Source organism: Lissotriton vulgaris, chromosome 5 (genome assembly GCF_964263255.1).
Source record: "Lissotriton vulgaris chromosome 5, aLisVul1.2, whole genome shotgun sequence".
NCBI lineage: Eukaryota > Metazoa > Chordata > Amphibia > Caudata > Salamandridae > Lissotriton > Lissotriton vulgaris.
In genome coordinates this window covers 1,925,381,179-1,925,408,207 of record NC_141693.1, presented here as the reverse complement: position 1 = coordinate 1,925,408,207, position 27,029 = coordinate 1,925,381,179, and the positions used below count along the sequence as shown (strand labels likewise).

Sequence of the window (27,029 nt, the reverse complement as noted above, 5' to 3'; positions counted from 1 at the left end):
CTGACGTTAGCATTCATGCAAAGCATGAATGCTGTCAGCTCGACAACTAATGTGATCAGTATTTAGGAGAGTGGACACCAAAGTGTTACGAGCTTTTTCAATCTCGGATTTCACCTCGGGAGCGCGCAGCATTGTCTGCAGTGGCAGTGTCAGTTTCGCTTTTTTATTACTTTCGTTTTTCCCGAGGCTGGCTGAGGCTGGCTTGGAATGAACAGGCTTGCCCCCGCTCATGCGCAGAGTAACTCACAGCCCTTGCTTTTACAGACGCAGGCAGGCAGCCCCCACCCCTCTGCATGCACGCACGCACGCACACACAGGCGAGCGCATGCACACGCAGGCACACACATACAGGCACACAGACACTCGCTCACACACACACACCCCCCTCCCCCACAGTCACACACACGCACGCACACATACATACAAAGCCCGCCCGCCCGCACTCGCGCGCGCACATGCTTTTCCCCCGCCCCCCCTCCCCCCCCGCTCAGCAACGCACTCACCGGCTTCCTTCGTGCGGCGGCTCTCCTCAGCAGCAGGGCCCGGCAGCAGGACTCTTCTTCCCTCCTTCGGCACCGGGGCGCAGGGTAGGCTCCTGCCTGCTCCGGTGCTCCAAACACGGCGGCTCCGTCCAATCGCGGCTCTTCCGTGGGAGGCGGGGTAGGCTCCCGTCCTCCTACTTCCTGTTTCCTGTTGTCGCGCCGGCCTGCCTGACTTCCTGGTCGCAGGCCGGCAGAGTGACGGCGGTGATTTGCGGTATGTATTTAGTTAGTTATTTATGCATTTTTATATAGCGCGGACTTTACCCGAAGGCGGTATTTATTTATTTATTTTTTTGGGACGCTGCGTGCTGTCTCGCACCACCTCCTGCTGCATTTCCTGCTAGTCGGCGCCCGTTGCCATTGACAATTCTTTTGCATGTCCTATGTGAAAGCTGCAGTATTTGTCTTTGGTCAGTATTTGACACTTACTGAACACTGTTTTTACGTCAAGAATCCACTTGATAACATTGCACACGTGTTTTGTATTTTAAATTTGCTTTCTCTAGCTGCATTCCTCGCAAACAGCATGCACGCATTTAAAACTAGTTCTTTATGTTTTTCCTTCTGTATTTCTTGCTCTCGTTTTCTCGCTCCCTCCTACAAACTTAAGTATCGGCCCTTGCACTGAGTTCTTCCTTTCTCCACCTCCCTCTGTGCCCCACCAGGTCATTATTTACCACAATGCAATATACTTTTTCATCGCAGTTTCAAAACTTTTTAGCTCTTGCTCCTAATGCAGCTGTCGAGTGACCTTTTGTAGTCAACGTAAAAAACAGATTTCATAACAACTGTTGAAAGGGGCTTAGGCGTCACCCACATACATGTTGGTTGCCTTGAGTAGCAGGACATTGTTGCTTATGGTCTCAAGCCAGTGATCTTGGCTGTGTGCCGGATCTGTTTATGTAAAGTTATGTTAAAGGCAGTAGGCCTGAGATATTTGTTGTGAAAATGTTTGTTTTTTCCCAAGATTTTCATACGCGTAAATTCTTGCGGCCTAGTGGACGTTGGTAAACCACTGTCATTCTGGTTCTGTACAGTAAGCAAAGCAGCATTGCACACGTGTTTTGTATTTTAAATTTGCTTTCTCTAGCTGCATTCCTCGCAAACAGCATGCACGCATTTAAAACTAGTTCTTTATGTTTTTCCTTCTGTATTTCTTGCTCTCGTTTTCTCGCTCCCTCCTATAAACTTAAGTATCGGCCCTTGCACTGAGTTCTTCCTTTCTCCACCTCCCTCTGTGCCCCACCAGGTCATTATTTACCACATTGCAATATACTTTTTCATCGCAGTTTCAAAACTTTTTAGCTCTTGCTCCTAATGCAGCTGTCGAGTGACCTTTTGTAGTCAACGTAAAAAACAGATTTCATAACAACTGTTGAAAGGGGCTTAGGCGTCACCCACATACATGTTGGTTGCCTTGAGTAGCAGGACATTGTTGCTTATGGTCTCAAGCCAGTGATCTTGGCTGTGTGCCGGATCTGTTTATGTAAAGTTATGTTAAAGGCAGTAGGCCTGAGATATTTGTTGTGAAAATGTTTGTTTTTTCCCAAGATTTTTATACGCGTAAATTCTTGCGGCCTAGTGGACGTTGGTAAACCACTGTCATTCTGGTTCTGTACAGTAAGCAAAGCAGGTTAAGGTGCAAACTTTTCGATTTTCAAGGGGAGAGGATGTAGCCTTATGGTTAGAGCAATGCAATAGGTCTTACATTATTAAAGTTTAAGCTATTGGCATTGTAAATGACAATGCCTTTTATTCATTTGCATTGGTGCGTAAACAAGCACTTTGTACTTCTAGTCCATGCTTATGAGAAGCACGGCTGGCAGTCTCTTTTACTGCCAGCCGTGCTCATCGTAAGCAAGGACTATACGTTCAAAGTGCGTGTTTAGGCACCAATGCAAATGAATAAAAGGCATTGTCATTTACAATGCCAATAGCTCAAACTTTAATAATGCGAGACCTATTGCATTGCAAATGCTTGTTTCTTTTACTTGTTTTCATTGTACTAATTCCTCAGCCAACACGTGTTTTGTCTCCAGTTGGACACACTGTCCCGCAACTTCTTCAAGGCTAAGTAGATAACAAAAAAGTACAAACCATTGTGGCAACCACTAGGAGTTATGTTGCACATTCAAATGATCTCACAGTGACTTCAAAAGCCCAATCAAAGATTGGATATTTCTTTCTGTTAGAGCACATAGTGGAAACCCATGCATTCCCATAAGTCATCACCACATTTCATCACTCGGAGACTTCACCAATTTAATCAATATCATAAATTATACAGTGTGAAGGTAAAATATGATTAATCTGTATCGTAGTCCATTCTAGACGGCCGCATGTGGAAATATGGTCATAACCTTTACGCATGTCCACCGGTGACAGGCTTGGTGCGTACTGAAAAGACCTAAAAATAAATGACAGCCTTAGAAAATGATTTTCTTTTTCAAGAAAGGCTTTCAGCAGGTTGGTTTCTGCAATGCAATTCATTAACATTAGTTTTCAGCGGATACAAATTCTTTAAACAGTTTTTTCATCCAAAGCACATAAAACCACGAACTCCGGCCAGACACTAACTCTGCTACCTGGGTCCACAGCCAGGTCACAAGCAACTACCCAGCAAGTGGATCCTCCGGATTTGTTTTGCAGACCTTCGGTCGTTTGTTATATAAATGTTTTCCTGATGGCACATGCAGCCTCGTGCACACTTTGTTTGCTGTATGAAGATACTTGTTTCCCTCTTTCCCTTTCTCCCTGTTTGTGATCAAGGCTTGCACCATTTGCACAGTTTTGGAATCTCATCTCTGCACAAATTGTCTTTTATCTTTTTGCAAACGTGGCCTCCAGAACTGCATGCCCAGATCCACACAAGCCCTCCTGTACAGGAGCAGCATTACAAAATGGGCCCTGAGAGAAACACGTAGTACTCTTGTAAACACCTCTGGGGCTGGAGACATGACTCAAGATGTGGTCTTCTGAGCTTGAAATTACTCTAGGTGCGGCTTTAAGAAGACATCTCCATACTCTAGAACAGCGGTTCTACGCCTTTTGGCTTCTGTGGAACCCCACTGAATCATTAGTGGAATACGGGAACCTCCACGAAGTCATTATTAGAAGCCAAGCCTAAGTAATTTGAAGCCAGGCCTAAGCAATTTCTATGATATGAACCTCAGAACAAATCAATTCAAGTATGAACCCAGCAAATGCTCAGCTATTGAAATATGTTGTGTGATTTACAATCAAATATAGACAAAGTTTTACAATTGTCTATGTTGCTTTTTTTATAAGTATTTACTTTATTCATTTTAATTTATTAATTTTAGTATTATTTAATTTTGTAAATCAGTCCCAAACCCCCGGAGTAGGCCTTGTAGCACAAGGTAAGAACCTCTGCTTTATAAGGTGCTGCTAGAGTGGAACACAGTACTCCCAGTGTAATGTCCGTACCCCGGCTAAATGCTCCAGACATGGCCTCCAGAACGGAAGATAATATTTATTTATTTATAAAGTTTTATATAGCGCGAACGAGATCCAGAAGGATATCAGATGCCAGAGACACTGGTCTGTTGAGTCTGACATGAGAGTGATGTGCCCCAGCCCAAACTGTTGTTTACTGGTGACCTGTTCTTTATAGAACAGGATATCAGGCTCCTCAGAATACTCGAAGTTGGGGGGGGGGGGGGGGGGGAATAGACATTTAGACAATAGTTATTGTGCATAGTGGGCTTCAGGGAGGAAAGAAGCGGGAAGTCGGAGTGTGGCAATCTCCATGGCAACACTTCCTGAAGCGGTATGTTTCCAGGGGTGACTACTTCCTGTAATACAAACACAGAGCTGAGAAAGCTGAGACTGTCTTGGAGAAAGACCAACCGGCCAAGGCCTTTTCTTGGGATTCCTGGGGCAGCCAGTGGTTACTGGAAAGCCTCCTGTTCTAAGTGGCTTACTTTGGGCACTTCGCGGGAGCAGCAGACTCGAGCAGTCAAGGGGGGCTGTTTTGTCTCGAAAATAGACACAGTATGACACAATAAAACAGCACGCAAAAAACTCAGGGGCAGATTTACGAGTTCTGGCGCATCTCTGCAAATCTGCAGGGATGCGCCAGAACAGATGCGACATGCAATTCCCTCCCTGCGCCACCAAAAATGCGCCGCATTTACAATGTGGCATAAGGGCGGCGCATTGCTGGAGTCGTATCGCAAGCGCGACACGGCTCCAGCAATGCTCAGGGGTGCCCTATGCCCAACATGCTGTGTCACTCCTTAGGCCTGCTTCAAGCAGGCGCAGGGTTTTGACGCAGCATGGTCGTAAAAGTGACTCAGTGAAATCTTGTAGATTTTACTGCGTCACTTTTACGAGGCGTTCCTACGACGGAATGCCCACCCTGCACCGGAAACGCCCACATGAAACTTAACGCAGGTTTCATGTGGTGCAGGGCTTTACAATGTGAAGCATCTCCCTAGATGCATCACATTGTAAATAAGGCGCAACATGGCGCATGGTTTACGCCGCCGCTACCAACTGCGGCATAAATGTGTCGCATGAGGCTTGCAAATCTGCCCCTTAATGTCCAGCTAGTGCTATGACTTAAAAAAAGAATGGAACACAATCAGAGGTAAGTAAAAAGGGCAACTAATTAACATTGGAAATTTGAAAGAAAACAGGGCTTGGGTACTACTGTCTGGGATCACAATACAATCCCACCATCTTTCTTTTGTTCATGGCCTAGATGCTAGTTTTTATAAAACATGGAGACTTGTGTGCTGCATTGTCCTTGGGGATGGAGTCTGTGAGCACTCAGTTATCTTTGGGGGTCCACAGGATAGCTCAGGTGTTTGAAAGCAAAGGTGTTGTCTGGGACCACAGGTACTAGTCAACAAGATACAACCTACCATTTTTGACCTTCATGCCCTGATTTTGCTTGCATCAAAAGTTAACATGAGCAAAGCGTTGTAACGTCAATGTATTATAAAAGGGCTAAAAAACTGAATTATCTGCTCTACCCGATTTATAGTATATCAGTGCCTCTAAGTTCAGTGTTGCTGGCCCAGGAGACAACCTTGTAACTCAGTATGCCGAGTTGCTAGTAAATAATTAAAATTTCTCTAAAAGACCAAAACAGACACCAACCAAATAAGGATACCATCACATATTTTATTTATTTATTTATAAAGTTTTATATAGCGCGAACTTGATCCCGAAGGATATCATAGCGCTTTACAATTTGAGGCAAAGGTAACAAATCAAAACATGAGTCTAACATGGGGAATCTAATAGGCATTGAATCAACTAGTACAAACATAACAGCTCAATATAACCTGAGTGCACGAGAAGGAATGGGCTATGCGATGGAGCATAGAGAGATAAGAGGAGTACGTACAATAATCATATACAGGAATAATAACCAGTACCCAAAACAATAATCAAAACAGGGGTCAAATGGGGAGTCTAAAAGGCATTAAATCAAATGTTTGAACATCTAACAGATCATTTATACACCAGGGTGAACGAAGAATGTGCTAGACGATGGAGCATAATGACTTAAGGGGAGTAAATTCAATAATCCTGTACAGAAATAATAACCAAAACAAAAATAATGATCATATACAAGAATAATAACCTATACTATAGTATGTCCAATGTGCTTAGAGCTAAAAATTCCCCCTCATTTTGAGGGAAGATCTTGTTCATGAGGAATTATTTTGCTTCCAGTTTGAAAGCAGTCTTGGAAGAGATCCCCTGAATTTCCGGTGGAAGAGAGTTCCAAATTTTAGGAGCGGTGCCAGAGGAGGCTCGTTGGCATGTTCTCTTTTTGCGGAAGATCTGTGGTTTTAAGAGGAGGGAATTAGCACTCCTTGACAGTCTATCCCCCTCCCCCCCAGATAGTTCTGGTTTTTGTGCAAGGTAGATGGGGGTTTTGAAGTGGAGGGCTTTGTGTGATAGGCAGGCAATATTCTGTTGAATTCTAGCTGCGTAGGGTATCCAGTTTAGCGATTTTAAAACCGGGGAGATGTGTGCATTTCGCTTGGTGCCCGTGATCAATCTGGCCGCAGCATTCAGAGAAGCCTTTAAAATAGTGCCCTGAGCCTCGGTGTTCAGTTTCAGGTAGTTGTCAAAAACAGTAGGGTTCACCCTGTGCTCTTGCCCTTGTCTCCATTGATGAAAGCAGTAGGGTCACCCTGCTCTATTCCCCTTGTCTCGACAGGTAAATGACAGTAGGGTCTTCCTGCTCTCTTACCCTTCTCCCCACAGGTAATAGACAGTGGGACTCACCCTTCTCTTTTGCCCTCTCTCCACAGGTAAATCTGCCCTGCACTGGGCCGCTGCTGTGAACAACGTGAGGGCCGCCCTTTCCCTCATTCGGAGCGGGGCCAACAAAGATGCGCAAGACAGCCGGGTAAGGACAGACAAACTCCCTGGACGAAGAAACAAAAAAGAAACATTGCCCAGAGGAACCTAATAGGGTTTGCAAAGGATGGAGTATTCCAGTTCTAACTTGACCGACCTTTCTTTAAACTCTATTTGTCGCAGTCACAAATGCCAGCCAATCAGAAATATGTATCTTCCAAATGACGGCCAATTATAAAGCCCTGTTTTCAGCTCATGCTTTAGCACCTAACCATACAACTGTGTATCCTTTTTAGAGCCTTAACAATTAATCTTAAAACTACATTTTTCACTTCAGGCATTATAAGCCAATGATAAATCTATGTTTCATTCCAAGCTTTGCTAATCCTGTGTTAATCGCTTTTTTGTTTTTTTTTTAAATATTCATGTGCACAGAAATTACTTTTACAAATGATGGTGGTTGGGGGAGCAGGGCCTGTGGACAGCTGGCCACAGCAGCTGGAAGTGTTTCAGATCAGTGAATTGATGCGAAATAAGAATTTTAAAATGAACTCTGACCTATGGCTTGCACCTCAAGTAAAAGCTCTGACATTTGAATATTCCTCGAATTGTGGTTCTTGAGTGAGACTGTCCTGTACTCTGTCGCGGTGGCTGGGTTACAGCTAAGGTCGTGGTGGCTGGGTTACAGCTACACTTAGCGGCATACTTAACAAAAAGTTACGCAGTGCAACAAGTCACCTTACTGTGGTGCATGACAGGGAAAGGGCAGGACTGTAAATAGGGCGCATTTTGTCATTTACCAATGCTGGAGCACAATGTGCTGCCTAGCGCCAACACAGGCACTCTTGCACCATGGTGCTGCGTTGTAAGCAGGATTGTTTTTGTGAAGGAAGGGGCACCTTCCTGCACACAAATATTCCCCTGAGGCATTTTCCTCTTTCTGTGTGTGCTGCAGGATGCAGAACACATAGAGAGAGGAAAAAACAAGAAGAAATAAACATATGTTCGACGCATATGAGCTGTAGATTACACACTATGCATAGATCGCCACCTAGTGTTGGGCCTGTATGTTTGCAGTTGTTTTTGTCCTGAAAAGTCTTTGGAAATCATGAGATAGGTGACTCCTCCTTTGGATTACACTGTGGATGGTCATCGGTTCCATCCTTAGATTGTTTTTTTCCGCCATCGGGCTCGGATGTGTTTCCTGCGCTCCGGTTTGGAACCGATTCTCCTTCAGCGCGCAATCCTCACACTTTTCGACGGCATTGTCCCTAACGTTTTTCCAATCGACGCAACTCTTCACAACTTCGAAGTCTTCGATTCCGGTCGTCGACGAAGGCCTTCTGGCCTACCTGGGCCTTATCTTCTGGCTCATGGAAAGGACGCCATTCAAGGAGTGTCCTCAATGTGGGTTGAAGTTTCCCCACACCGATCTCCATGAGGTGGGCAACCTTTGCCTCTCACCGGAGCACGAGGCCAGAGACTGTTCCGCTTGCGCCTCCTTCCGCTCAAAGAAGACGATTCAGGACTGACGAGCTCGAAGAACCATGGCTCACTCGTCATCTTTGATCCCAGACGGCATCTTCCAAGAGGGCGTTGACGTGCCAGAACAGGATAGGTCAGCCTACCCCCGGTGTTGGCACACACCTACCGGCACCAAAAAAGAAGCCATCTTCTTCCTCCTCCACGCCAGCTGCTTCCACATCTAAGCACTCGGCGCTGAAGACTGCACCAAAAACACACTCGGAGCTGAGCAAAAAAATTGCCACCGAAAGGACCAAACTCCCATGTCTCGGAGCCGAAAAAGGCCTCGGAACCGAAAACAACACACGTTCCAACGGCTAAAGACACTGCAAAAGAACATGTTTCAAAGCCAAAAGATGCTACCGGTTCAGTGCCGAAAAAGCCTACGGAACCAAAGACCTCGGCACCGAAAGATCTACCTCCCACAGAGAAACTATTTCATCTAGATCCTACACAAAAGACTCTTGTAAAGGATCCCAAAACTGGTCGATTGACTCTTAGTTCTAAAAAAAATCACTCCCCTAACACCTTTGATGACACAGGGAGTGGTGCATATAATGAGCCACTAGATAATCCTAGTCCTCCTGGCTCACCTGAACCTTGGGATGATTATAGCACCCCAGACGTCCCTAACATGCCACAAGATGACATATACCCCTACTGGCCTTCCCCACCAGAGGACACTATGGGATTTAACCAACTTGTCATAGGGCTTCTCACTTCCATGGGGTTGACCTACACACTGACCTAGTAGAGGAGGATTTCCTTATGGATACCTTTGAAACCACACAAAAGTCCACCTCAATTCTACCCATGCTTAAAGGGGTCATTAAACATGCGCCAGAGGCCTTCAAAGATCCAGTCAGGGCTCGAATCATCAACACCTGAATTGATGAGAAGTATAAGGCTGCCCCCTCAGATCCAGCCTACATTAACCCCTCCCATGCTCATGACGAGCTCAGCTCGTCATGAGCCATGATGGCCGTGTGCTCATGACGAGCTGAGCTTGTCATAACGGTCATAACGCTCGCACGCGGGTCTAATTCCCCCGGTGTGCTGAGCGTTCTGAAGAAACGGGTGTGGCCGTGACGAGCTCAGCTCGTCATGAGCACACGGCCACCGTGGCTCATGATGAGCTGAGCTCGTCATGAGCACCGGGGCGCTGTGCGCCCCCCCACTCCACAGCACAGCGGGGGAATTAGCCCAGCAGGCAAGGGGTTAAATGGCCTGCACCACTAGACTCCCTTGTAGTCTCCAGCGCACGCAAAAGAGCCAATTCCCAAACATAAGGTGAGGCTTCCCCACCAGATAAGGAGTCTAAACTCCTGGACGCCTCAGGCAAACGAACGGCGTCACAGGCAGCAAACGTATGGCGTATTGCCAGTACTCAGGCACTTCTAGCAAGGTACGACAGGGCACATTATGATGAGTTAGAATCCATAATGCAGCACTTTCCAGACAAGTACAAAAATAGGGCCAAAGAAATTATACAAGAGGGTAAAAATATCCCCAATACCTCTATTCGTTGTGCCCTAGATGCAGCAGACACTGCTTCAAGGGCAATTAATACCAGTGTCCTTTTGCGTAGGCATGCCTGGCTACACATTTCAGGTTTCAAACCTGACGTCCAAAGTGCCATCCTCAATCAACCCTTTGATGAGCAACACTTATTTGGGCCTAATGTGGACGTATCCCTTGAGAAAATGAAAAAGGATATGGACACAGCTAAATCTATGGGAGACTTGCAGTCGCAAGGTCCCAGACGCTCCTTTCATCGCTCATCATACAGAAGCACCACCAGAGGCTATTCCTCAGCTAGTCCCTCTACTTTTACAAAGTCCCTACCCAATCCACCTTCAGTAGGGGCAACCAAAGAGGAGGTTACAGGGGTAACAACAACAAAGGCAGAGGCAAAACTAACAACTCCCGCTCTGCCTTCACACCTGCCCAATGACTTCCCTCCACTTCCCCCACCACATTCCACTCCAGATGGGAGAAGACTACAACAATTCCTTCCTGTATGGACCAACTGCACATCAGACAGGTGGGTGCGACAAATAATTCAATCAGGTTACTGTCTCGAACTAGCATCTACCCCCACAAACATCCCACCCAAACAGCGCCTAATGTCACAAGAACATTTGCTTCTGCTGAGGCAGGAGGTAATATCCCTCCTACAAAAAAGCGCAATAGAACTAGCTCCACCACATCAACAAAACAAGGGACTTTACTCCCTGTACTTTCTTATCCCAAAAAAGGACAGCTCTCTAAGGCCTATTCTAGACCTCAGACCACTAAACCTGTACATACAATCAGACCACTTCCATATGGTCACACTCCAGCAGGTCCTTCCTCTCCTTTTATAAACTACTTCCTTGCCACTATAGATCTCAAGGACCCCTATTTCCACATTCCCATTCACACAGCTCAGAGAAAGTATCTCAGATTTGTACTGGACTGTCAGCACTATCAATTCAAAGTACTCCTATTCAGATTCACAACAGCACCAAGAGTGTTTACCAAGTGCCTGGCGATGGTAGCAGCACACTTAAGAAGACAGCACATTCACGTCTTCCCATATCTCGACGACTGGCTCATAAAAGCCAGCTTATACAGTCAGTGTGTACAACACACTCATACAACCATCCAATTACTCCACGACTTGGGGTTCACAGTAAACCACACCAAGTCCCATCTGCAACTGTCCCACGTACAACAATATCTTGGTGCCACAATAAACACCTCAACAGCGCTAGCTTATCCCTCTCCTGCCAGGATTAAGAAATATGAAAGCTCTTCTAACGAAATTCCAACCGCAACACTCTCTTCCAGCTCAAGTGTTCATGCAACTCATAGGAATGATGGCCTCTTGCATATTCATAGTGCCTCATGCAAGACTACAGATGCGTCCTCTTCAAGAGTGCTTAGCACTCCAATGGAACCAGGCTCAAGGTCAATTAACAGACCTAGTATTGGTAGACGGTCGGACTCACCGCTCTCTGCAATGGTGGAGCACCAAAAACCTTTCCAAGGGGCGACCGTTCCTAAAGCCACTTCCTCAAATAGTCACGACAGCGGACGCATCGCTCTCCAGCTGGGGAGCTCACCTACTGCAGCACACCATGCAGGGCAGGTGGACACCCCAACAAAAGTTACTCCACATCAACCACCTGAAGTTACTAGCCATATTTCTAGCCTTAAAAGCATTCCAAATGCAGATATCTGGCATAGCTGTCTTAGTCCACACAGACTACATGACAGCCATGTACTACATAAACAAACAAGGAGGGACTCACTCTCTGCAACTCTCTCAGCGCAGGAGATATGGAGATGGTCTACACCTCTAAACATTTTCCTCTTAGCCCAACATGTGTCAGGGGTACAAAACACCATAGCCGATCTGTTAAGCCGCCAGAATCAACATATCCATGAGTGGGAACTTCATCAACAAGTTCTTCAACCGTTCTTTCAGATGTGGGGACAACCTCAGATAGACCTCTTTGCCACCAATGAAAACGCCAAATGCCCAAGCTGCAACGCCAGATATCCACACCCGCTGTCCAAAGGCAATGCGATATGGATGAACTGGTCTGGCAAATTTGCGTATGCTTTTCCACCTCTCCCACTGCTTCCACTATTGGTGCGTAAACTACAGCAACATTCCCTGACTCTCATTCTAGTTGCTCCAACTTGGGCCAGACAACCGTGGTACACCACACTGCTGCAACTTGCTATGGTACCACACCAAAAGCTATACCTGTCTCCACGCTTCCTAACCCAGAACCATGGAGAGATCAGACACCCAAACCCAGCTCAGCTCAACCTAGCGATCTGGCTCCTGAGGTCCTAGAGTTCGGTTATCTTAACCTTCCCCCTTACTGTATGAACGTTATTAAAGAAGCTAGACGTCCCACCACTAGGGCGTGTTATGCAGCCAAGTGGAAACGTTTTGTAATATACTGTCATAACAACGACATCAATCCTCTATATGTGTCTATTCAACACATCATAGGATACTTTCTACACCTCCAAAGATGTAACTTAGCGATCACATCTATTAGACTGCATCTTGCTGCCATTGCAGCATATCTACAAAATAGACAATATATATCACTTTTTAGAGTACCTGCCATAAAGGCTTTTATGGAGGGCCTCAAAAGAATAAATCCTCCCAGAACACCACCTTCATCTGGGTGGAATTTAAACATTGTTCTCACATGGTTAATGGGACCTCCCTTTGAACCTTTACATAAATGTGAACTTCAATTCTTAACTTGAAAAGTTGCTTTCCTAGTAGCTATTACTTCTCTAAGAAGAGTTAGTGAGCTACAAGCATTGACCATTCAAGAACCTTTTCTGCAAATGCATCATAAAAAGGTTGTTCTCCGAACCAATCCTAAATTCCTTCCAAAAGTCATTTCGCCCTTTCATCTCAATCAATCTGTAGAGCTGCTCGTATTCTTCTCGCAGCCACAAACAGTCGCAGAAAGAGCTCTTCATACCTTAAATGTCAAAAGAACATTGCTTTACTACATTGAAAGAACACAACCCTTTCGTAAAACTAAACAACTTTTTGTGTCTTTCTCACCACCACACAAAGGCAACCGCATATCAAACTCTGGGATAGCTAGGTGGATTGTTAAATGTATACAGATTTGCTACCACAAAGCTAAACGCACGTTATCTGTCCCTCCTAAGGTCCATTCTACAAGAAAGATAGGGGCTTCCATGGCATTTTTAGGGAACATTCCCTTAGCTGATATCTGCAAAGCAGCTACATGGTCTACACCGCACACATTCACAAAACACTATTGTGTAGATGTGCAGACTAAACAACAAGCTACTGTGGGCCAGGCTGTACTCAAACCACTGTTTCAAACTACTAGAGACTGTGCAATGCTACAGGCACTGAGGTATAGAAGGAAGATCATTCTGCATCCTGGCCCCAACAGCATGCATAACTACACTGAACAGGAGGCTCACCACTTACTTTGTGGCATAGAATCTAAACATAGATGGTTCAGTGTCCAGAGGTTGTCCATTACTCAACGCCCAGAAAATCCAGAGGTGCATGTACACTCTTAGAAAAATCTGCGATAGAGTGGAAGCTAGAGGTGGACGAGCCAGCCATTCATAGGGAGGACATAGGCTGGACCTCACCCGAATATGTCTTATTACAACGAATGCGTTTTTCACGTAATCCATTACAATGCAGTCGTTATAACGACCACGTTGTTTCAACGCGAACCATTACATCGCAAGTCGTTACAATGACTTGCTGTAGGGGACGTACTGGACTTAGGATTAGTATTATTTACTATTCCTACTCCAGTTTGTGCAACAGCAGGGAAGGTGTTGGAATGTGAATCCAACAGCAGTGCACCCCCTACAGCAAGTCATTGAAATGACTTGCGATGTAAAGGTTTGTGTTGTAACAACCGCATTGTAATGGAATGCGTTGTAGAGCATTCAATGTAAAGGCTGTTTCCCATTCACTATTTCAGATAGTGTATGTACGTAGCATGTGTTGCTGCAGATCCACATGCTCTGCATACTTCTCAAATCTAGTATTGGGCTTGGACGTTTGCAGGCTGTTATCTTTGAACACACGCTTTGGAGTCTCAGGATGCAATCCTACTCTAGATAGGCCATGCACATGGACACTGACTCCAGGTTAGAATAGTTTTCTTTCTGACATTGGGTTCCAATCTGTACAGATGGGGCTCAGATTTTGGGCCCATACAGTGCATTTTGGACACACACGTTCGGAAAACGTTTGTCTTATGCTTGTCTCCGCTCTATGACGGTATTAGGAGACTAACACAGCCGATCTAGTCTGTGTACTCCAAGGTCCCCATGACGCCTGCCTTTTTCCTGGTGCTGCATGCCCGGTGGCATCAACAGTTTCCACGCAAGAGAATGCAGATCCCCACTGGGTACCAGAATAGATGTGCTTTCAGTACAGCCCCTGGTGCTCCGTGAATGCTTGGATCACCACTAGGTTTGTAACCTCTCCTTCTCCCCCAACCATGATGATTCCTCGTGTGAAGCTTGCGTCACCTGTCCGAAGAATTGAGGGGTGTTAGGTGCCCAATAAATGCATCAGCAATTCGCTGCCAACATGCCCAACCTCCTCAGAGAACAGGACCCCATCGGCACCGAGGAAGGTAAGGACAGGAAGCTCTTTGGGTATCCTACCCCATCTGCTGCCATCTACGCCAAAGGCCGTCTTTACCAGTGACTCTGGTCCAAAAGATAAAGAGGAGGCTCCTGGACCTCCAAGACCAGAGTCCCTCGAATGAAGACCTCCGCAAGGGTATTAACACTTACTCCAAGCCACCCAAGAGGCCTCATGACAAGTCAGAGCACCACTCCAGAGGGATTTGGATGCCAGGCCCCGGTGCATAAAGCACCACAGCCTCCAGGGCCACTCCACCTTCGGGCTCCGGTCAGCACTGAACATAGGCCCCTCTCGGAAATCGAACACCAAGACCACCAACAAGTCTCAACCCTGCCAGAAGGCCTTTTTGATGCCAGCGCTTAGGCCACCATCGACTGCAAAGCCATCATTGACACTGAGATTACGCTTGATGACCGGCGCGGAAGAAACAGCCAATCCTCTAAAGACTGCAGGAGGAGCTCCATGCAAGACAGAAATGCTTCTTTATCAATTCCCTTACTAGTAAGATTTCGGCAAAGCCACCCTGCCGAAACACACATATACTCTGCCTCAAAATAGAAGACTGGCATTCAAGGAGGAACCTGCCTCACTGGCCCTGCAAACTCCCATGCACAAGAAGCATAGAGACTGTGGCATCATCCCCACCCCTTATGCTCCACTTTCTTCCCACCTCATCTGCCTCTATCAAAGACACCAGATCTATTTCCAACTTCCTCTTATGACCCAAGGAGCCTTTTCGGCCCGACAACCCTTTTGAGCAGCAGCCTACAGACGGTCCTTGCCGTGACTTCAATGTGGAACCCCCAGACCATTACCATGTGAGAGTATCTTCCCCAGAAGGTACCAGGGCCCACCACAACGTCATCCGGCAGGCAGCCACCTTCCACAAGGTGGTATGTCCTCTACGAGGAAGACAATTTCCTCATCGAGTTGGTGTCCAAGCAGACAGATCAATTTCGGCTCATGTTAAAGGAAATGTGCAAGTCTGCCCTGGAGGCATTCAATGAACTGCCAACAAGCATGTTTATGCTCAAGCCCCACCTGACGCCCCACCGCCTGATAAGCAGAGCAAAAGGTTGGATGGCAAGAGGGTGGCTGCAGGAGCAGTTACCTGCTGGCTTATAGCAAACTCCATGGCACTCCACGCCTGCTAGAGTGGGCTCCAGTTGGAAGAAATGCAAGAGTTGATCCAACATCTCCCCAAACATTCCAGAAAAAGAGGGGAGGAGACAGAGACTGAGGGCAGGACCATCTCCAGCGCCACCATCCGTTGCGCCCTTGATGCCTCGGGCACACCCTCCCAGGTGGTTAACACCAGCCAGCTTACTAGACACCGTGCCTGGCTCTGCATCTTGGGTCCAACAGCATCTCCTCAGCTGGCCATTTGATATATAACACCTATTTGAGCTGAAGGTCGATGAGATACTGGAGAAGATAAAGAGGGACACCGATATTAACAAACCGATGGGTGCCCCAAAAGCTCCTTGTGGAGGCAGCAGCCTCTGGAAGGCACCAAGACCACCTGCCTTGATCCTAGCCAGCCATTCCATTGGCAGCAGCAGTCTTTCTGCCAACAAGAGGACATAGGCCACACCAGGGGTTCCTACAGGAGCAATAACAACAAACGCAGGGGGAGGGGCAGCTCCAGCGAAGGAAGCATCAACTTGCCCCCACCTCCCCTCCCACCAATCCCATATCACCTGTTGGGGGGGATATTGCAAGATTTCCTCTATCGCTGGGAGGAAATCAAATCAGATCAATGGGTAGTTGTTGGGGTTCACCATGGCTAATACCGTGAACTTTTCACACATAACCCCAGCAGAGACCATCCCAGCCTACTAGAGGAAGAGTTCCAAAATCCCCCCCACAAAGGAGCCCTAGAAACAGTGCCCCCTCACCACCAGGGCAAGGGTGCCAACTCTATTTACTTTTTCATCCCCAAGAAGGACAGCTCACTTACACCACTTCTGGCCCTCGGTCCCCTCAATCGATACATCCTGTCCGAACATTTCCACTTAACAACTCTGCAGGGTGTCAACCTTCTGCTTTGACAAGGCGACTCCATGGTGGCGCTTGACCTCAAGGGCGCCTACTTTCATAACCCTATCCAACCCACCCACTGCCACTCCCTCTACTTTGTGGGAAGTGGGCACCATTCCCAATTCGAAGTGCTTCGCTTTGGGGTAAACATCACTCCCAGGGCCTTCACAAATAGCCTGGAAGTGATAGGCACTCATCTAAGGAGGGAGGCATCCACGTTTTCGCCAACTTCGATGATTGGTTGATCAAAAGTGCAGGCTAACAACGCCTAGACCACACCCAAGCTTTGATGTCCCCACTTCATGGCCTAGAATCATAAATCCCACCTACAATGTCTCCAGGTTCAACATTCCTGGGTCTGTTCTCATCGGTCACGAAAAAATTCAGCGGAGGGTGTTCGTGTTCCAGCAGCTTTTATCTCTATCTCAGCCCAGTTGCCAATTCACAGTCAGGACGTAGGCATGATGGCCTCCTGCATTGCCATAGTACCCCATGCCCAGCTCCACATGCCCCATTTCAGGAATGCCTCTCAGCTCAATGGTCACAAGCAGAGGGTGACTGGGAAGGTCCAATGTTGGTAAACGCTGGTGCCCCTTGCTCTCTGCAGTGATGGAGCAGCATCAGCCTGTGGCAGGGTAGACCTCTCTCTGACTCCATTCCACCAGTCACCATTACCCTGAGCACTTCTCTGATTGGCTGAGAGGGAAATGTGTTACGATTGACAATGGAGGGGGTTGGGACCCTTGCCAGGGATGGATTCAGAGTAAAGTAGTCCTGATCATAACAGACCGTCATGTACCACCTTCAGAACCAGGACTATACCCTCTCTCGCCCACTCTCATCAACAGCCTGCGCGACATTTTCACCTCTGTAGCACTAGCCTAGGGCCACTGAATACAGCAATCAGCAACTGAAAGGTGATGAGTTCTATTTTGCAAAATGCCTGTCACTCTAATTCTTCACAAATGTTGCATTTCTTTTTTAGTAACTTTTGATCAGTTGAGGTACAACATCATTTATTTTTGTTAAAATCTGCAAATTATGCAGCAATTAAATATATATAGTGTGGAAAATCCTTAGTAACACAAAAATGCAGCGGCCATAAAATCTCCAGCACACATTATAGACTGAATTACTCCAAGTTGTCTCAGATTTGCCAGTTAAGCACAATGATTCTCGCGAAGGTAAACTATTTTCCTTTGTATCACACAATTGTTTAAATAGGAAACTGGGATTTCATTGAGGTTTCCTTGTTTCACATTGTACAATTCAAACAGGGGTACACTGCTTGGTTCAGTGTCTTTCAGAAGCTGAATCAGTACACTCTATTCAATAAATTTGAGTTTTAAAATACACGTGCTTCATGTTAAGTCAACAGGGCACTATTGAAGACTTTCTAGAACAAGCATTTGCAATGCAACCGGTCTCGCTTTTGGGACCTCATATGTATTTATGTATGCATTATATTATCCTTCGGTCTCCTGCGTTCCTTTGGATCGTGTTTTATCGATTACCGCGCTATAGAGATAAATGTGCGTTTAAAAGAACGGTAGATATAAGTATGATTGTTATGTTGAAGTTTTCCTAGTAACTTGTTTTAGGGCCTAAAAAAATACAGCATGTACATTGGGTTTGTTTTTAATCTGGTAGCCGGCTGGGTGCAGGGTTAAGCGTGCTGGTGTATGTGGTATAAACAGTATGGACTTTAAATGTGCAGGCTGGAGAGTTTGAAAATAAACCTGTAGAAAACAGATACAACCTATTAAAATCATATTACTACACATAACAACAAAATGGAGTGGCTTAGTGGACTAAAGCATGGATTGTATGATCACAGGTTCAAACCCGTCATCTTAACTGAGCCTTTCATTCTTATAAGGCCGATAATAATATTATTTTCACGTGGAAACGGGGTGTTGGAAAAGCTTCCTGCTAGTGTTATGTTTACTAGGAAAAGCGGAAACGGCATGGTTGTCATGGTGAAGTTTTGCCAGTAACTTGTTTTAAGGCCTAAAAAAATACAGCATGTACATTGGGCTTGTTTTTAATATGGTATGGGGTGGAGGGTTAATATTTGCTCTTTATTTAAACCTCTTGGATGCTAATGACAAGGGTAACTTGTCTTGCACTGCCCATTCATTTCAATGGAAATCTCATTATATGGGCTGGATCCCCTTAGCGTCCAAGTGGTTAAGGATGGCTGTATAAAAGTGAGGCATGCTGCATTAGTATTGTTGCGGCGTGGGAACGATGCGTTATAAAGCATGCTGCTCGTTTAATGTATGCCATAGACAGCAAAGTGGCAGGGTTGTTAGGGTTAAGTTTTTCTTGTAACTTAATGCAGCGGTTTTATTGGGCTCGAACTTGCTATGGGAGGGGAGGGCGAGGAGGGGAGTTAAAGATGCTACTGTATATGGTATAAACAATATTGACTTTACATGTGCACCCTGCGGGGCAGATTTACAAGCCTCTTGCGCCCTTTTTGCCTCACTTTTAACATGGGAAAAGTGACGTAAAAGTGGCGCACGGGGCTTGTAAATCTGCCCCTGGTCGTTTTAAATTAAGGCATAGATGCGCTGAAGAAGAAGAGGCAGCAAAGCAGGATGATTTAAATGCGGGTGCCATTATTGTAAAGATGCGAAAACGACAAATAATGTAAACGATCACAGAACCGAAGAGCTCTGTCACTCTAAACGTGGCATACCTACGGTACAAAATGTGCGCATAGTACCGTAAACAATTACTGGTGATTGATGATATTCCTTATAACGGCAGGCACTTTTAAAATAAAATAATCATCTGGGGATAGTTTCAAGTAAAGTCAGAAAAAAAGCAACAGATTCCACTGGCAGCCTCACCGCTGTGCTCACACGTGATCCTTTGTTCATGCCAATAACATCCGCACGGAAGAGGGCTACGTGACAAGGAGCGCAAAAGGCAAAACATGAAAGCAAATACAAATATAAACTGCCATTGTGTTATATAATGAAAATATAAAACTTTCACATTGTGTTTTTTGTATAAATTATTATCAAATATGGAACTTTTGACAACAAAGACAACATATTGTTACAACACTCAGCCGTAAAGTGAACTGGCCAAGTGGAGGAATACCTCGACAATATGGGCCTGTGTTTCATCTTAGGGTCACAGGTTCAAATCCAGTTATGTTAACTCTAGCCTTTCATCCTTATGAGGTCGACAACATTAGTAATTTAAATTTCAAAAGGTTAAATAAGCCTGTTGTCCAACTAAGGTTAATACAATGAGTACTGCTGTGAGAATTACATGTTTTATATGCCCAAAAATGGCCACAGATAAATACACGTTTTATAAATACTAATTAAATAAAGCGTGCAACAAAAACTTGCCATTAAATTCTTTGTTTAAATTGTCGAAATTATAGATTGTGAAGGGTAATGTTTATTTTTTATGATATGGATGGCTGCATAAAAGGGAGGCATGCTGCATTAGTATTGTTGCGGCGTGGGAACAGAGGGGCATATTAGCAAGAACCTGGTTAAAATTATCGCAGTTTTAGCGGCAGGAAACTGCTGCTAAAACGGCGATAATGGGCTTGCAAATATGCATTTTAGAATAACAATAGAAGCCCGGTTTAGATGTGCAGGACACCTAACCTGGGCTTCTATTGGAATTCTATAACGCATAACAGCAAGCCCTTTATCGATAATTTTAACGAGGTTCTTGCTAATATGCCCCTGAGTGTTATGAAAAACTGCTGCTCGGTTTATGTTTACCGTAGGAAGCAAAAGTAGCAGGGTGGTTAGAATTCAGTGTTTCTTGTAACTTAATACACCGTGTGCATTGGGGCTCTTGCTTGGCATGGGAGGGGAGGGGATGGCAAAGAGGGGAGTTAGAGTTGCTACAGTATGTGTTCTAGAATGCGCCAAAGAAGAGGCAAAAAGCAGTATGATTCAAATGCGGGTGCCATGGTCGTATGTGCCTGGCGTCATTAGCTCCTTATTGGAAAGATGCTAAAACAGCTGCTCATGTAGACAATCACAGAACCAGGGCACAAGTCCTAAAAAAAGAAGTTGGGGGACACTGTCACCGGAAGTGACGTCACGACAGGAAGTTACGTCACAAAAGATGGCTTGCACCATCAGGTTCATTGCCTCCCCTCGCTCACCCCTCAGATGCGATTGCATCTGCGAAGCCAGCGCGTGTGCAGCGTGCTGTGAGCTCCAATCTCGTCCTGGAGAGGCCAAAGAGTGAATTCCAGCTGTTTGGCAGGGGGTAGGGCGTCCACCTGGTAAAATAAGTGGGGGGACGCCGTCTACCCACGTGGTACCCCGACTCGAGCCCTGCGCAGAATTGAAGAGTTCTATTATTCTACACATAGCATACTTACCGAACAAAATGCGAGCGTATTACTGTTAAGAATTACTGGTCATTCATGGAATTCCTTATAACGGCGGGCACTTTTATAATAAAGAAATCATCAGGGGGTAGGTTCAAATAAAGTCAGAATAAAAACAACAGATTCCACTGGCAGCCTCACCGCTGTGTTCACACGTGATCCTTTATTCATGCCAATAACATCTGCACGGAAGAGGGCTCATGTGTGCCAATATGATTGATATGGCTGGGTTCTTTAACGTTGTGACCACATGAAAGCACTGGAACAGCGAACGCACATTGTGCTGGTCCCTGCTCTTCCCCGCGAAAATCATCCGGGGATAGTTTCAAATAAAGTAACATGTCCCTGAGTCACATAATGGACACTCACACATGACTTGGTAAACCTAGGATCTCTAGATTACAATGCTAATGCCGATTGATGTGTAGCATTTGAATTCAGGATGATGTTGAGAACAAGCCTGGGAGTGGTGTAAGGAATGCAGCTGACGCAGCTGCCATCGAAACCTGACACAGAACAGATGGCACCCTGCACGCTCCTGAGACCCCTAGGCCATGGGAGTGCAAGTTTTGAGGAGAGGTGGGACAAGCACCCTTTTTGTGGCCATTTGGTGCTTTCAATTATTGAAAGCCACCAGCAAAGGCCAATGGGATGTGTGAGAGGAGGCACACCCACTCAGAAGGGTCTTGGAAGTCTGAAGTGATTTCAAGAGCCCTCTCCTAGAGAAGCGTTTACAGGCTTCGCTTTAGGCGAGGCCTAAAAATGATTGTGTGATTTAGTCTCAAAGGCAGCTCTCCGTGGCACAAAGTTAAGTGTAAGTAAAAGCAAGGTACCATTCTTTTCTGTGATTATGTTATGTTATGTTAATAATTTTGTAAGCGCAACAGCTGCCCTAGCAAAGAGGCCTCCCGGTGTAATGGTGGCAATTAAATAATGGTGGCAATTAAATAATTATCAAACAATGATATTCCCTGGATCCCACAAGTTTGCTCTTATTTTATTATGTATTTATTCATGCATTTGAAACTTTACCCAGTGTCAGAACGCTTTGCATTAGAACCAGTTACATTACATAAGGACTTCATAGTACATGAATAATATAACTGATACAAACAGATAAACTCTAGAATCACATAAAAATGGTAGTACGTACACAAGTCTACTACATATACTAGTGGTTAGAGTTACATATAACAAGTTGCAAATTCACTCAAGATTACATTTAAAGAGGTGAAGCGATTAAGGTTGGACAATTATATCTTACATATTTACAGAGCATGTTCTTCTCGCCGTTGCTGGGGTTTTTGCGGTACTCGTTCAGCCTGGCCTTCGGGGTGCTGTTGCACACATGGGCACTGATCGTGGGCCTGGAGGAATCCCCAAGCTGGTGATGGTCGTAGGGGTAGAAGGTGGTGGTGGGCGAAGGTGACGTGCTGGATCCCGGGGCTATTCTTGACCTTGTGCCACAAAGTCAGGCCTCCCGCGGGGCTCCAGCACCCACAGAGCCACCGGGTTCTGCCCTCCATGCCGCAGGGTCTGTCCTCAAGGCACCGCTGGGGGGGCACTATTGCTACTCCATCACTCCTTCCGCTAGTGTCAGGCTCCAGGCCTCTGTCATCAGCCGGCCTTCGTGCCTATGGGTCTTGCTCAGCAGCTAGTCAAGTCAAGTCAAGTCAAAAGATTTATATAGCGCGCTACATACCCATAGGGTCTCAAGGCGCTTGAGGAGGGGTGGGGAATTACTTGTCGAATATCCAAGTTTTAAGTTGCTTTCTGAATGCTAGGTGGTTCTGAGTAAGGCGAAGGTGAGTAGGAAGAGAGTTCCAAGTTTTAGCTGCCAGGTAGGAGAAGGATCTGCCTCCCATGGTGGTTTTGTTGATGCGAGGTACAGTGGCAAGAGCTTGGTTGGAGGATCGTAGTTGACGGGAGGGGGTGTAGAAGGACAGTCGTGTGTTGAGGCATTCAGGTCCAAGTTCGTAAAGTGCTTTGTGTGCGTGGGTTAGGAGGCGGAAAGTAATTCTCTTATTTACGGGGAGCCAGTGGAGGTTTTTCAGGTGACCAGAGATGTGTTCTTTACGCGGGATGTCTAGTATGAGCCTGGCAGAAGCGTTCTGGATGCGTTGGAGTTTTTTCTGGAGTTTTGCGGTGGTACCGGCGTAGAGGGTGTTTCCGTAGTCCAGGCGGCTAGTGACCAGTGCGTGGGTGACCGTTTTACGAGTTTCGGTGGGGATCCAGCGAAATGTTTTTTTGAGCATGCGGAGAATGTTGAAACAAGATGATGAAACGGCGTTGACTTGTCTGGTCATCGAGAGTGAGGAGTCCAGGATGACGCCCAGGTTCCGTGCGTGGTCTGTCGGGATGGGTGCCTTTCCAAGGGCTTCTGGCCACCAAGAGTCGTCCCAGGCGGAGGGGGAGGTGCGTAAGATGAGGACTTCTGTTTTGTCGGAGTTCAGTTTCAGACGGCTGTGCTTCATCCACTCGGCCACTTCTTTCATTCCTTCGTGTAAGTTGGTTTTGGCGGTGTTAGGGTCTTTGGTGAGTGAGAGGATCAGTTGAGTGTCGTCAGCGTAGGAGATGATGTTGAGGTTGTGTTGGCGAGCGATGGTCGCAAGGGGGCTCATGTATACGTTGAAGAGGGTGGGGCTGAGAGAAGATCCTTGTGGCACGCCACAAATGACTTCAGTGGCCTCTGACTTGAATGGTGGGAGGCGGACTCTCTGGGTTCTTCCGGTGAGGAACGAAGTGATCCATTCCAGTGCTTTTCCTTGGATTCCGACGTTTCTGAGGCGCTGTAGAAGGGTGCTATGACAGACTGTGTCGAAGGCAGCGGAGAGGTCGAGGAGAATGAGGGCGACTGTGTCTCCGTTGTCCAGTAGAGTTCGAATGTCGTCAGTTGCAGCGATGAGTGCGGTCTCAGTGCTGTGTTTGGCTCGGAAGCCGGACTGTGAGGAGTCAAGGGATTTGTTGGTTTCGAGGAAGGCGGCGAGTTGGTTGTTGACAGCTTTCTCGATGACTTTGGCCGGGAATGGAAGAAGCGAGATGGGGCGGTAGTTTTTGAGTTCGGTGGGGTCAGCTGTGGGTTTTTTCAGAAGGGCGCTGAGTTCTGCGTGTTTCCAGCTTTCCGGGAAGGTGGCGGAGTTGAGGGAGCAGTTGATGACATCTCGGAGGTGTAGTGCTATGATGGAGTCTGCTTTGTTGAAGATGTGATGAGGACATGGGTCAGTTGGGGATCCTGAGTGGATGGAGTTCATCAGGCGGATGGTGTCTTCAGTGGAGATTGGGTTCCAGTCGTTGAGGGTGTTCAGGGGGGGTGAAGGTCCTGCAGAAGGTTGGGTGGGTTGGTCTCCGGGTCGGTTGTCGAAGCTGTTGTGGATGTCTGCGATTTTGTTGTGGAAGAAGGAAGCTAGGGAGTCACATAGGGCTTGGGAAGGGGTGATGTCGTTGGAGTTGGCTGATGGGTTGGTGAATTCTTTGACGATGTTGAATAGTTCCTTGCTGTTGTGGGCGTTGTTGTCTAGTCGGTCTTTGAATGCGGCTTTCTTGGCAGACCGGATTAGTTGGTGGTGTATGCGGGTGGCGTTTTTGAAGGCGTCCCTGGTGCTGGTGTTTGGGTCTTTTTTCCAGGCCTTCTCGAGGGAGCGACAGAGTTTCTTCGATTTCTTAAGATCATCGTTCAACCAGGAGGCGTTTTTGCTGCCTGGTTTGCTTTGACGTTTTTTCAACGGGGCTAAGATGTCGGCGCTGTTGGATATCCATTGGGTGAGGTTAGTGGCTGCTTGGTCGGGGTTTGAGGAGTGGACAGGAGGGTTTTGAAGAAGCGATGAGGAGATCTGGTTGATGGTGATTTTGTTCCAGTTTCTTCGCATGGTGGGTTGAGGATGGTTGTAGATTGTGGACCTGTTGTATGTGAAGTGAACGCAGCTGTGGTCCGTCCAGTGAAGAGCTGTGGTGTGACTGAAGGAGACATGTTTGCTGGAAGTGAAGATAGGGTCTAGTGTGTGGCCAGCAATGTGGGTGGGGGTAGTGACCAGTTGTTTGAGTCCGAGGTTGGCAAGATTGTCCAGAAGGGTGGTGGTGCTGCCGTTGTTGCTCTTTTCCAGGTGAAAATTGAGGTCTCCCAATAGAATGTAATCCTCGGAGGGGAGGGCGTGTGCGGTGATAAAGTCAGTGATGTCGTCACTGAATTGTGCACGGGGTCCTGGACGCCGGTAGAGGAGGGTGCCTCTGAGTGTGGTTTTGGGGTCGATGTGGATCTGGAAGTGGAGGTGTTCGGCGTTGGCGAGGTAGGCGTCAGAGCTGGTTGAGATGCGGATGGAGTTCTTATGGACGATAGCGATTCCTCCTCCAGTTTGGTCGGTGCGGTCCTTACGGATGATCTTGTATCCTTCCGGGATGGCAATGGTGATGTCTGGGGCTGATGAGACGTTCATCCATGTTTCTGTTAGGAAGGCGACGTCCGGTGAGATGGTGTCGAGTAGATTCCAGAGGTCGATGGCGTGTCTGTGGACCGAGCGGGTGTTGAGCAGGATGCATTTTAGGTGGTTGGTGTCAGGTCTCTGAATGGTGTTGGTGGATGAGGAGCTGGATTTGGTGCCGTCGAACTTGCAGGAGTTGCAAGAGAAGGGTCCATGGGTGAGTCCAGGAGCGGCTTGGACGCAGTTGGGGGAGCGGCCGAGGTTAAGGGTTAGGAGGGTGGAGGCGTCGTAAGTAATGCGGGAGGGCTGGACAATGCGAGGGCCAGGGGGTCTGGCGCTGGGCGCGGTCCAGGCGCGGACGGGCGTAGACGGGCTTACCTTTGGCGCACCTTCGGCGAGGCCGTAGCGCGTGGACGCTGCGCGTGGGACCACCTGACATAAATGGACAGTGGAGGGGGCGGAGCGTGGGAGGGGCAGCAGGGAGGCGGTAGTGTGGCTGAGGGGCGGGCCTGGGGAGATCAACAACAACAAAATGGAGGGTCCGAGGGAAAGGCAGACAGGGGTAGCAAATACTGAAATACAGCGAGTTAGCAGTAAGCACAATCTGAGCAAAAGCGCTGATACAATTAAACACCACTACAAGCTATCGAGTGAGCAGCAATCCAGACAGCACATGCAGCCCTCTTCCGACATCTTGAGGGCCGCATGCGTCTCGGTGACCATTTGCCGCTGACTGCCAAAACCAGCACTGTTCATTTCTCTGGACACAGCACTCAGCACTGGGGAGTCCAGAGGGGTTCCATCGGAGCCCTCCGATGCTCCCTGGGCCTTATCGCCTGCAGGATGGCATTGAATGGGGGATTCCGTCAGGAGCTCACCCTGTGAACCTCCCACCGGGGCACCGGAAGTCTTTCGTTAGAGGCCTTCAGTTCATCCTATTTTCACTTATATGTGTTGCACTCAGGGCCGGACTGGGAACAGAAACTGGCCCTGGCAAACTGCCCAGCCCCCCCCTCCTGCCTCCCCCGGGGTGAGGGAGAGTGCCGCTGAGCAGTTTGTGAGGGCCGTTTTCGGTCGATTTTGTTACAAGGGGCTGATATTGCCGACCCTCGGTAACAAAAACGGCCCCCACCCTAACGGCCTACCGGGGAAATGCCCGGTGCCCGCTATGGCCAGTCCGGCCCTGGTTTCACTTGACCTGCATTTTCAGTGTAAATGTACAAACAGTTAGGCTCTCTGCTCAGATTTTAGTCTTCATTATGTCCTTCATTTTAACGAAGTACCGGAGGTTAAAATAAAATCGGACAGTTGTATTGCAGTTCCCACAACACAATGACACAAGCAAAATTGCTGCCCTCCTCTGCATGAAAGGGATAGAGCAGAGCTGTGCGGTGTCTACAAAGGAATCACACATTTCTGCTCTCTCTATGCAATGGTGCACTTTGTGCAGCCTTGCACCAATGCAGGTACCCTTGAGCCATAGTGCCAGGGTGTCTGCGTTGTGTTCAGGATAGTTGTTGTGCAGGACGAGGTGCCTTCTTGCAAAAAAAACTGTCCTCAGAGGCTATTTCCTCTATGTATGTGTGCTGCAGAATACAGCA

At 47.1% G+C, this 27,029-nt stretch overlaps 1 protein-coding gene across 1 annotated transcript in view; it reads left to right on the top strand.

Moving 5' to 3' along the window:
• NOTCH4 (notch receptor 4) overlaps window positions 1-27,029 on the top strand; it is a 366,092-nt gene that overhangs the window by 334,014 nt on the left and 5,049 nt on the right. The window contains exon 33 of the mRNA XM_086924525.1: window positions 6,839-6,936. Within this exon, the coding sequence (XP_086780651.1) occupies window positions 6,839-6,936 (98 nt within the window). The remainder of the gene's footprint in view (window positions 1-6,838; window positions 6,937-27,029) is intronic.